The 12,488-nt window shown below is 50.0% G+C and overlaps 1 protein-coding gene across 19 annotated transcripts in view; it reads right to left on the bottom strand.

Annotated features, from left to right (window-relative positions):
* The window catches only part of CUX1 (cut like homeobox 1), a 349,136-nt gene that overhangs the window by 26,577 nt on the left and 310,071 nt on the right, over window positions 1–12,488 (bottom strand). For 15 of the 19 annotated variants that reach the window (XM_086374351.1, XM_086374352.1, XM_086374356.1 and 12 more), the window contains one exon: window positions 5,645–5,909. The exons of the other annotated variants lie outside the window; for them this stretch is intronic. In XM_086374351.1, the coding sequence (XP_086230477.1) occupies window positions 5,645–5,909 (265 nt within the window). The remainder of the gene's footprint in view (window positions 1–5,644; window positions 5,910–12,488) is intronic. 19 annotated transcript variants of the gene reach the window in all.

Below are 12,488 nucleotides of genomic sequence, written 5' to 3'. Positions count from 1 at the left end.
GTGATTAAATTTCAACTAATTCCGTCCTCTAAAAGACAACCAGGGAAGGGTCACTTTTGACCAATCAGGAGGGAGATCAAATATGTGCTCCAACACAGACACCATGTTTTAATTAAGCTGAGTTCAGCCTACAATGGAAAGTGTGCTTCACTAGGAGGAAACAGCTACAGAAGGGCCCAGGCCTTCCCTATTTTGGAGCCCTTGGTGATGTCATGAAAGGGCTTTTGTTAAATCTTTTGTTTTGTGTCAGAATTTCTCTTCCTATCATGCTCACAGTACTTGGTTCGATCAGAAATCTCTCTAGGTGTTTCTTCCTAAAAACCTCTGATCATGAGCCAACTGTCAGTGGAAAAGCATCTTCAGGGAAATTAGCACCAAGTCCAGAGTCTTGCAGAAACAGCCTACAGAAAGCCCTGGGGTCAGGCATGTGTGAAGATATTTTCTGCAGTGTGTGTAACTCAATAAAGGTGACATTTTTTGAGAACCCACGGTATGCCAGGTTCTGTGCTGGATGTAGGGAGGTTGGAGCCAGGGAGAATTCGGCTATAGTTTAGTCGAGTATATCACAAGTCAGGTCGTGGTTATCTGCTACATGGTTTTTTGCTCCATACAAAGGGTGAAATTTGACCCTTGTCCTGAAGATGATCCCTGAGCCAAAGCTGCAGGGGGAGGTCCTGAAGCCCCCCCAGAAGTTCCCAGGAGGTAATGGAAGACTTTCCTCCTTCCTGGGGGCTACTTTGGGAGCCTGTGAAATGGTAATTCCCATCAACAGATCCCTGGGCACTTTGCTAAGGGGAAATGCTTATCCTCCTTGCTAGGAGGATGAACCTGCACTTTGCTGGACTTCAAGCCCCTTAACAGCTAAAAAATACCCACTAGGGTGAACACTCAATCCCATTCCACCCTGGCTGGGGAAGGCTAGATGGGCAGCTAAGGGTTTGGTCTGATCCAGGCCACAGGTCCATCATGGACTAACTGGAATCCCAGGGGCAGCCTGGCTCAGAATAGAGCATAGGCTTTTCGGAACCAGGCAAACCTGGGTTTGCCTTGTCATTACTAGCTACAAAACTTGGACAAATTCCTTAAGCTTTCTGTGCTTCAGTTTTCTTATCAGAAAAGTATGGAAAATAGTGTCTTCCTTGCAGAGATGTTATGACTAAATGTTGGTTTTTTTTGTTGTCGTTTTCTTTTTTTTTGGTTACGCCACATGGCATGTGGGATCTTAGTTTCCCAGTCAGGGACAGAACCCACGCCCCCTTGCAGTGGCAGGATGGGGTCTTAACCACAGGACCACCATGATGAAATATTAAATATGGGACACAAAGTAGACCAAAAAAATAGGAAAAAAATTTTCTATTTTTACCACCCAGCTACCTTTTGAATGACAAAGTCCTTGTTGTAAGTGCTAAGGCTGAGACAGAAGGGCTGAGGGACCGGGAGGGACAACTTCATGTCCAAGACCTGGGATGGAGGCTGTGACCCTCACTGGCTAGAATGACACGTATGATGTTTAAACATTTACATGTATGACGTGTAAAATGGGGCTGGCAGCTCTGAATTCAACCGCAGGTGGGAGGAAATGTGAAATAACATCCATAAAGTTCTTGGCTCAGGGACTGGCACATGTTACGCGCTTAGCAGATAAGAGGCGTCACCCTTCTCAGCCTAGACTGGTCTCTGTGTCCCTGAGGAAGATTATCTTTTGGTCTAGAAAGACCAGGTCCCAGAAGCAAATCTGGTTTTCAGACAAGTCATGCAAGGCTGACAGAATGCTGTGGCTTTTAGGGCTTGGAAGAGCTTCTGCTGGGTGGACCTGTTCTCCAGGAGGGCAGGTGTCCTGCCTGGGCTATGTTGTTCTGGTGTTCCTGGGTAAATGGTCACCTTAGAATACTTCTGATGGCCTTAGGGTAAAAGAAGAGGAAGTAAAGTTTTGTTTATTTTTTGATGGGGGTAAAAATCAATCCCAAGCATTTACTTCCTATGGGTTCGAGTGGTACAGAAAAAACTAAATCAACTTCTGTTTAACTCCTGTGGAAAGAACCTAAGAAACTGCCTTTTTGACCACAAGTCCTTAAAAATTGGTGTATTATTTCTCTAGGATAAAAATCTCAAAAGTGAGATGGCTGGGCCAAAAGATCTGTGCTTATTTAATTTTAATAGAAACTGCAAAATCACTTTCTAAATTATTAGTAATAATCCACTCCCCTACAAATACTATATTTCTGCCACTTTTCTGCATCTTCACCAGATACTGGAACACGTTCAAAGATTTGCCAAGTGGTAACAAAAAAGTGGAATGTTGTTTTTATTTTAGATTTCTAAACTATTAATCTAATTGATCATTTTTTCATATATTAGCAGTACCTATCTCTTTTCCTATGAAATGCCTATTCATATTCTTTACTAATTGTTCAGTAGGATTTTAAAAATCAATTCCTATAAAAATGGACAGAGGAACACTTTATTACATGTATTGTAAAATATTCACTTTTTCCCAGTCTGCTGTGTTTGTTTTGGGACTTTGTGATATCTTGAATCCTGTCGTTTTCTGCTTTCATATAGTCAAATATAGCTATTTTTACTAGATGGTTTTAGGTTTTCCTATATTTCTAATCTTTATTAAAAAATTCTTAGTACCAAGTAATAAAAATATCTTGGAAAGAAAAAAAAAGAAGGGATTTCCCTGGTGCTCCAGTGGTTAAGAATCTGCCTGCCAAAGCAGGTGGACACAGGTTTGATCCCTGGTCCAGGAACTAAGATCTCATATGCTGTAGGGCAACCAACCCCCTGTGCCACAACTACTGAAGCCCAGGCGCACTAGAGACCACATACCACAACTAGAGAAAGCCCATAGACAGCAACAAAGAGCCCGCGAACTACAACGAAGACCCAGCCCAGCCCCAAACAAACAAACAATAAATAAAATTAAAAAAAAAAAGTAACTGCTTTCTTGTTTAGGAATCAAACACATTCAGTGCCTGTGTGCTGAGTGCTGCTGTATGCTCATCCTTATGTGAAGTGCTATAGGACCTACCAGGTGAGCTGGTCTGTCTTGAGCATTTAAGGGAAGAGCTGAAGCCGTGGAGAGAGGGCTGTGGCTCAGCTGGAATCTCTGCACTTTTCCTTTGGGTGGCCTTAGGTGAGGGACTTCAGTTCTTTTTGGGCTTTATGCCATTCCTAGTGACCTGATGCCACTTCTTATCCAACCTATTCTGTGACTTATAAAATTCTTCTCTAGTTCAGTTCTTTCAATACCCTGCACACATTATACCTCTTCTAGGATATTCATCCAGATTTCTGCAGGTGAGACTGGTCTCTGCCCTTGGTTCTACCACTGGACTTACCAGCCTGCTTTGTTGTGGAGTGTATTTGACGGCATTTATTGAGCATCCATCTACTCTAGGTCTGGATCTAAGCTCATGATTAAGCTTTGAGGTTCCATGGCTCTTCTTCCCATCTCCGCCTTCTCTATAGTTGGATTTGTTTAAATGCTCAAATCAGGCATCTCCACAATGACCAGCTGACCATCATGTGATGGCATTTCCATGGGGGTCAGGAGGCCAGCTGGGAAACCTGAAGAGCGTGTGCCCTGGCCAGGAGGCAGTCACTGCTTCTCAACTGAGGCCTGCAGGGGGATCTGGGAAAAAGGTGGCTCCCAGCAGGGTGGGGAGAAATGGCTTTGGAGATGTTTTGTGTGACTGACAGCTCCTTTACCCAGATTTTCAGCAGTCTACAGCTTCATGCCCCTCCTGTCCAGGGTTAGGATACTTCATTAAATTGGATGTGACTTGAAGAAGACTTGAAAGTGCACATTCAAATGCACCTCTGTGTCTGGAAAGTGAAAACAGGATTGCATAACACCTGGCAAGGAGAGGCTCTGGGGAACCTCTGCCCACGTTTCCATTCACTCGCCTTCACTGTACTTGTTTACTGCTCTTGAAGTTTCCTTCCGTGTAGAGGGAGCTCCACTCTTGCAACTGCTGACCTCGCTCTGCTTCTGTTTTTATCTGATCGGTAAATTTAGGAGTGAATAAGCTGGTTGTGCTCAGCTCATGTACTTTCTTTGTCTTCTTGGGAGCCAGCCCACACATGGTGAGGCCTGCCTGGGGCCAGTGCTGCCTTGATGGATAAACTGGCCCGGTTTTAAGAGTCAGGTAGCAGGTCTATTGGGCTTCCCTAGTGGCTCAGTGGTAAAGAATCTGCCTGCAATGCAGGAGAACCGGGTTCAATCCCTGGGTTAGGAAGATCCCCTTGGGGAGATCATGGCAACCCACTCCAGTACTCTTGCCTGGAGAATCCCATGGACAGAGGCGCCTGGCAGGGTATAGTCAATGGGGTCGCACAGAGTCAGACACAACTGAATCGACTAAGCAGTAGCAGCAGTAGGTCTAGTTGGCTCTCACACTAAGCTATATCTGTTAACATAGCCTTCATTGGTGATAAAGGCATTATTTTGGCTCCCATCTAATATTTAAGCATTTTCCAGTTTGTTCAGAACCTGGAAGTTTCGTTGGGCCCTGTCAGAAATTCCAGCAGAACCTATCTGATAAGGCAGGGCCACTTTGAGATACAACTCCTCCCTCTGGCCCCTGGCTGTCTGTGATCGTCTGCTGCCTGCTGCTGACCTGCACTGGCTCTTCACGAGCACCTGTCATCTTGGTATCCCAGGAGCACCTACCCTGTTCTGTTGAGCCTGAGAGAAAATGATGTTCTGACAGGAACCAGCGACTGAGATGGCCATGTACACGGCATTCAGTGGGCCTGATTCTCCGTCAGACCACTGAGAATTCTCCGTTTCTAGCAGCAGGGAGTCTTGGTTATACGGGTGATCAACAATTCATTACCTGTCAGTGGATTTCCATTATCTAATCCAAACATTTTACCCTGTCCCTTTTTCTGCACGAGTGTGCTGGGCCTTTCTCTGCTCAGGTAAGTTAGTTAACCCCTCTGAGCTTTATGTTCTCATCTATAAAATGTGGTCAGGACTGTATCTTATATAGTTGTGAGGATCAAGTGATACAGTGCTAGTTAAAACCCGTAGCTCAGTGTCTGTGGACCTAGTAGATGCTCAATAAATCTTTAAGAACTCATGACTTTCCCCAAAGAAAGGGTCTTACACTACTTCATTTATTTAATTACAAAATGAATCAAACTAATTTGGAAAACACCACTAGAAAAGACCTTGAGAAAGCATAAGAAAATCCCTAGATACACGCTCACTATTGTGGAACCAAGAATGACTACACTCTCCCCTTTTTTTCCAACTGTTTTTTTTTTGGTCATGCTGCATAACATGTGGGGTCTTAGTTCCCCAACCAGGAATTGAACCTGCACTCCCTGCACTGAAAGCACAGAGTCTTACCCACTGGACCGCCAGGGAAGTCCCATACACTCTACCTTTTAAACGAGAGCACTGAGTAGAGACTTTTTCTGGTTACAGAAGACACGGATTGTCTCTACCTGTATGACTCTCCATCTTTGGGAGTTTAAAATGCCAATAAGAAGAAAAAGCCAACTACCTGAATACCAAGCTCTCAGCCCCCAGAATGCCCTCCCATGCGCAGTGAATGGCTCGTCTCTTCCTGAGGGCATGATGTGCTTTCTCGCAGAGCTGTGACTGACTGGGCTGAGAGCAGGACCATACCTGTAATTGTGGAACCAGTTGATGACAGTGCTGGTTTTCAAGTTGAGCTGGGTGGCGAGTTCTTCGATGGTTTTTGGTGACGGGTATGGCTTTTGCTGATATGCTCGTTTCAGAGCTTCTTTCTCTTCAGGGGCCAGCACTACTCGGGGTTTCTTCAGCTGGTGCTGGGGCTGGGGGCTGGCGCCCTGGCTGTAGTCGATGCCAACGGACGGGGGCTCACAGGGCTGGCTGTCGCTGACCGAGCTGTGCCGCCGCTTCATGTAGGCTGAGGGAGGGAGAGATGTCAGACTGAGGGGCGGGCCCAGCGGGGAGACCCGCCCAGGCCGCCCAACACCCCTGCTCCCCGGCACACTATCCACTCCTGGTTACTTCTGCATGGATCGTGGCAGCTCCCTGCTCTTCTGAGAGCATCGCAAAACACTTGGACTAGAACCACTCTGAAACTCAACACACACTCATCAAGGACCTGCTCTGCTGTAAGGGCAGGCCCCTGTGTGTCCCTGCGTGACTCATGGTTCAGTGGGGACACTGAGAAGTATACAGAGAGATGACCCCAGCGGGGTGCACACGGCACCCCATGGAGGCGGGCTCTGAGGGGGAGCACTCAGCCCCGCCTGGGGAGGGCATGGGGGAGGCAATCAGGGGACATGATGTTTGAACTGAATCTTGAAGGACAAAGAAGGATTAAGCAGAAAAAAACTGGGGTGAGACAGAAGACGGCAGGAGGCCACTCCAGAAAGCAGGAATAGTGTGTGCAGAGACACAGGTAGGAAACAGCACCGTCAGAGTGTGTCATGTGGGTGTGTGCGTGTGGGGGAGGGGGAGTGGAGATGCTGGACCTAAAGCTGGAGAGATGGGTGGCCAGGGGAGGCTGCAAATTTGGACTTTACCTTGAAAGCAGGGGGAAGAGACACAAAGATTCAATAAAGGGAATGAGGTGATGAGCTCTCTGTTTCTGAAAGGCTACCTGGCAGTGGCTTGGAGGATGGACGGAGGGGGAAGGACTGGAGGGAAGATGCTCAGTGGGGAGGGAAGGAGGACAGAGATGTAGACGAAGGCAGTGGTGACGGGGTTGGAGAAAAGCACACGGATGGTTTCATTGTGAGAGGCAGAACTGATGGGGCTTGGGGACCGACTCAGTGAAGGACTAGAGCAGATGGAGCTGGGGACGGCTCCCTGGCCTCAGGCGTGGAAGGTGAAGGGGGCACTGGTGTCTCTGGACTGGGTACTGTGGGAGGAGCAGATTAAGGGGAGAAGATGAGGGGTCATCTTGGACACGTGGAGTCTGAGGGCTCTCTGGGTCATCCACAATGAGATGGTCTGTAGGCAGTTAGAAAGACAGGTGTGAAGCTCAGAAGAATGGTCTAAGCTGGAGAGCGGAACCTGGAACCACTAGAATAGAACTCGTAGTAAAGTCAGTGACCCTGACGCACTGATGGACAGAGAAGGGTGGAGAAGGAATCCTGGAAAACACTCACATGCAGATGATAAGCAGGAGGCAGCAGCCGTGAAGGATGCAGAGGGATGGGAGGCCAACCAGGAGATGGTGGTGAGGAAGGGATGAGTGGGGAGGGAGGGTTCCCGAGTCAGTGCTACAAAAAGCAAAGTCTGACAAGGATCCAGGATGTCCTGGTGCTAAGTGATTAGGGTGAAACTGGAGACCGTGGTGAGCAGATAGCGGAGTTGTGAGAGGAGAACCCAGACTGCAGTGGGTTAATAGTGAACAGGAGATGAGAAAATGGAGGTAGTGGGCAGGAGTTACTCTTCTAAGAAGCCGGACTGTAAGGAAAAGTGAGACACAGGATGGCTTCTAGAAGGGAAGTCCAGGGCTGACGGTGGGCCTTTAAAGACGAGAGGGAGCTGACGTTTCCAAGCTGAGAGAGGAGGAGACAGACAGCTGGTGCTCCAGGTGAGGTGTGTGAGATGGGCCAGGAGTGGGCGGGAGGGAGGGAAATGGGGGGGTAGACACTCAGACACACTTATAGGGACTGAGGTGGGGAGAGTTGATGGCCTTGGTTTTCTTCATGAAGTACGAAGGCAGGAGGAAAGGCAGCTCTGAAGAGCTGGGAACAGAGTCTTGGAGAGAGGTGGGAGAGAGACGGTGGTGGGGGTGGAGGGGAGGGATGGTGGGAGCGGGGAGAAGCACAGAGGACCCTGCTGAAACGGGAGAGATGGATCTGAGGTGGCACCAACCCCTGTGGGTCCCAGGTGCCAAGGATGATTCTGTGTGAAGACAGGCAGAACGCTGCCCCCAGGCCGGGGTTTGCAGAAGGGTGAAGAGTGGAGAGTTGTGTGATAGAGCGCTGCAGCCAGCGGGTTCAGGGGGTCTGAGGAAGGAGAGAGAGCAGGAGAGGGTGTGCTTCTGGTGGGGAGCCTGGGAGGGATTATCCCAGCTCGGGAGGCCATCCGGGCCCACTGGGATGAACAGACAAACGTGGAAAGACGGGCAGATCAGTGAGGAGGCACCTGAATTTAAGCTTTGAGAGGCAGAGCAGTTATGGGTGATGATGAAATTTGGGGAACCAAGGGTTGAGGGGGTCAAACTACTTGTGGCTCGGGTGCTGGACAGGTCAGAGGGGTCATAACATTCCCCTGGATGCGGCAGCATGTGGGCATGGAGGAAGGCAGGAAGGCAGTGATCCATGGGCCATAGTCTTGAAAAAATGTGGGGAGTGAGTGAGAAGTTGGGGGATGGAGAAGAGAAGGAGCTTTGAGAAAGCCTGTAGGACTTTCAGATCTTGGAGGAGGTGGGGCCTGACCCAGGAATGGAGGAGTGGCTGGAGCAGAGCTCAGGGCTCGGGATCGCTCAGCCCACCCCAGAAGGCACAGCGGCTGCGGGGAGGTGAGGGGTGGACATACGCTGTTCATGTGTCTTCACTGTGGAATAAGGGTTAGGAGGGCGGTGGGGAGCCGGCTGAGAGCAGGCTCAGGGACTCGGGTGCGACTATCACCTGAGGGTGTGTGGAGTGGGCTGCAAGGTAAATGGGGGTGATTCCTGGATTTTGAGTTATCTGCTCTACCAGGGCTGTCTGTGCTTCGTCTGCCCCTCTCTGAGGTTACGTGTTAGTAATCACTATGCTTCCGGTGAAGAACTGTTTGGGTTTCAACAGTTTGGATGAATCCTCCACAGAGGTCATTCTAGTGAATTTGGAATATGGTCTGAAAACTCCTTAAAACTTCTTAAAACTGATGGGATATGAGTTTATGTATGTGCATGCGCTCAGTTATGTCCGACTTTGGGACCCTGTGGACTGCAGCCCGCCAGGCTCCTCTGTCCATGGGATTTTCCAGGCAAGAATACTGGAGTGGGTTGCCATTTCCTTCCCCAGGGGATCTTCCCAACCCAGGGATCGAATCCAAGTCTCCTGCATTGGCAGGCGGGTTCTTTACCACTAGTGCAACCTGGGAAGTCCCAGTGGAATATGAAAAAGTGTTATTAAATTGAGACAGCATGGAGTGGTCAGGACAGCAGTATCTGTCAGCAGCAGCAACAGTGGCTAACACCTGTCATCTAGTCTTCATAGTTATGCTATGGGAGAGAGACCAGTGACATCCCTATCTACAGACGGGAAAGCTGAAGCCTAGAGAAGTTCAGTGATTCGCCGCAGGTCACACGGCTAGTAAGTGTCAGAACTGAGGTTGACCTAAGTGTGTTCTGGGCAGCCCTGTGCCCATCCCACCTGGCCAGATGGTGGCCAGAGCCCCCACCCCCTGGTCAGGGTGCAGGAGCAGGGCTGGGCTGTGTCCACGGGCGCCACAGGAAGCCTGGGAGCTTCAGCAGCACTGACACTCGGGTCTGCAGTGTCACAGAGGACTGTCAGGGCCCCTCAGTAGCCTTCAGGGAGGGGGGCCCAGCCCTCCAGCTGGCTGAGGCTGTGTGTGTGTGTGTGCATGCATGTGCTGGAACTGTGTGAACAGGTTGGTTCAGGGCTGTCTCATGAAGGGAACAGAAAGCAGAGGGCAGACTAGAGCAGAGAGAGGGGTTTACAAGAAAGAAAGGAGAGCAATGAAAGATCGCGATAAAGGGAGAAGCAGCAGAGCTCCGTGGAAGAGGAGGGAGCAGGGCTTCCAAGGGAACCCTGCAGCTTGCACTGCCTGGCGCAGAATGTTTAATCTAGGTTAGACGGGGGCGGGGGCAGGGGGGCGGGGACACAACTTATTTTCACGTATTTTAAAGGGATACAAATTATTTGAATAACTCTCATTACTGAGCACTTCTATGCACTGGTTGTTATACTAGGTACATTCTAATCCTTACAGCCGGAAAGTATTCTCTTCATGTTACAGATGCAGGAACTTAGGCTAGGGAGTTACTTAAGGTGCCATTCTATGATTAGAACTCAGACAATGGAGAGACAAATCTCCTCCCAAAATGAATGTGATAAGAGTCAGAGGCCAGAAAGAAACGGGCCTGGTCTGTTCCGCCAGACCCCTCGGGTCGGGCGGGTGACCGACAGTCTATGGAAATCACAGGAAGTGCTGGGCACAGGGTCACCCACTGTTGTGTCTGAGGGGTCAGATGCCTCCCGCTGGGGCTGGTCAGTGAGCAGCCCTGCTAGGGTGAGAGACGGGGGCCCAGCTGCTTAGGGACTTTGGGATGCAGAGGGGCCTGGGCCCAGTGGAACAGTAACTCTTCTGTGACACAAGGTGGCGCCGAGAGCCTGTGCAGGAGACGGGTGGCGGCTGAGGAGGCCCCCGGAGATCTGTGTGGGGGTGCCTGGGTCCTGCTCTGCTGGCCCAGAAGGAGAAGCACAGCAGGGAGCGGTGGGCCCAGGGCTCATGCTCAGGAGGTGGCCGTCGGGAGGGTGTTGCCTTCTGACAGAGGGCACACAGCTTTAAAGCTTCCTAGGCAAGCACTGGTGAGTTGCTAAAACCGTGAAATGGATATCCTGGACTCATGATACCATTCTCTCTACATTTATGTCTGCAATTTCCCAGGATAAAAAATGAAAAAGTTTTTGTTGGGGGGCGGGGGTGACACAGCACCAAGCCTCTGGACCTTGGCCCACGGCTGCAGCCTGTGCAGGGCCTTGGTTGGCCATTGAGGGCAGGTAGGGCAGGAGTCCACCGGATGGCCCTGGCTGGCATGGAAGCCGATGTGTAGGCTTGTGGTCCCCGTATAGCTGGCACAGGGCAGCAGAACAATCTGAGAGCATCGGCTGTGAAGCCTGACAGACCAAGTTTTGTTGTTGTTCAGTCGCTCAGTCATGTCTGACTTTTTGTGACTCCATAGACTGCAGCACGCCAGGCTTCCTTGTCCTTCACCATCTTCCAGAGTTTGCTCAGACTCATGTCAGTGATGCCATCTACCCCTCTCATCCTCCGTCATCCCCTTCTCCTCTTGCCTTCAATCTTTCCCATTATCAGGGTCTTTTCTAATGAGTCAGCTCTTCCCATCAGGTGGCCAAAGTATTGGAGCGTTAGTCCTTCTAATGAACATTCAGGGTTGATTTCCTTTAGAATTGACTGGTTTGATCTCCTTACCGTTCAAGGGGCTCTCAAGAGTCTGGGTTCTTGCTTATACCAACTTGAAATCAGGCAAGTCTCATAATGCCGGAGCCTCATGTTTCCTGGATAACAACATCTGTATGACATGGAGTGATGTGGGCTGAATGAAGTCTCGGCACAGTGTCTGGAGACAGGAGGCACTTAGGAACTGCAGGCTCTATGGTCACATGAGGACTGGCACCAGAGGCTCTTGCATCTTCTTGGAGCCTAGCCCCACAGAGCTGGCACAAGAGGCTCTCGTGTCTTCTTGGAGCCCAGCTCCACAGGGCCAGCATCAGAGATTCTCATGTCTTCTTGGAGCCCTTTCCTGGTTGGTGAGGACAGTGGTGCTTCAGCTGGAGGTGAGTTCAGGGGATAGGAGCCTGGGTTCCCCCGCGATCGCCCAGCTCAGGCATGCTAGGCATGGGGCCGGCACAGTCCCACGGGTGGTAGTGACCCCCACTCTCTAGTGAGGTCCCCTGCAGACACTGATGGGCAGGGTCACAGCTTCCTGCGGCCAGACCGGCAGCTGGTGCCCACTCTCCACACCTGAGGGGTTTATCAGCCATCAAATGAGCTCGCAGCATTACAGGCGACCCAGGACTGTCTCTTTTGAGGGGCGGCATGTGGAGTGCGAGCCACGAGATGGGGCAGGAGTTCCTTTCTGTCACCAAGAAGACCCCTTCGGATTTGTAGCCTGCGCTCAGCATCGAGGGGGCTCCGATGTGTCTGGAGAAAGGAGCTGCTCTCAGCCCTCTGGGAGACCATACCCTCTATAGCCCTGGAGACTATAACAGCAAGAGAGAAGTCTGTTCTACAGGGACTTGCTCTGCCATCCTCCAGGTAGGCGGCCTTCATGGAGACAGCTAATTTCTCTGAGCTAGCCTTATTTATAAATGCATTAAAAAAGAAAGCTCCTTACTGTAAACTTCATAACGCTCTCATAGGATACTTTGTGCTAATCTTTTTTTTTTTTAATAATTTTATTTATTTATTTCTGGCTGTGCTGGGTCTTTGTTTCTGCTGTGGCGTCTTTCTCTAGTTTCAGTGAGTGTGGGCTACTCTCCAGGTGCGCGAGCTTCCTATTGTGGTGGCTTCTCTTGTTTCGGAGCAGAGGCTCTAGGGTGCTTGGGTTTCAGTAGTTGTGGCTCCCGGGTTCTAGAGCACAGGCTCAACATTGTGGTGTACAGGCTTAGTTGCTCCACTGCACGTGGGATCATCCCAGATCAGAGATCGAATGCTTGTCTCTAGTATTGGTAGGTGGATTCTTTACCTCTGAGCCATGAGGGAAGCCCTACAAATGCATTTTTAAACGATCTCTTCGAAAGGATAGTATGTGGAAGCCCTGCCATGATGG

The sequence above is a fragment of the Bos grunniens genome, chromosome 25 (assembly GCF_055505025.1).
Source record: "Bos grunniens cultivar Pamir isolate PY7600 chromosome 25, Bosgru_T2T1.0, whole genome shotgun sequence".
NCBI classification, from domain to species: domain Eukaryota; kingdom Metazoa; phylum Chordata; class Mammalia; order Artiodactyla; family Bovidae; genus Bos; species Bos grunniens.
This window is presented reverse-complemented; position numbering and strand designations above follow the sequence as displayed.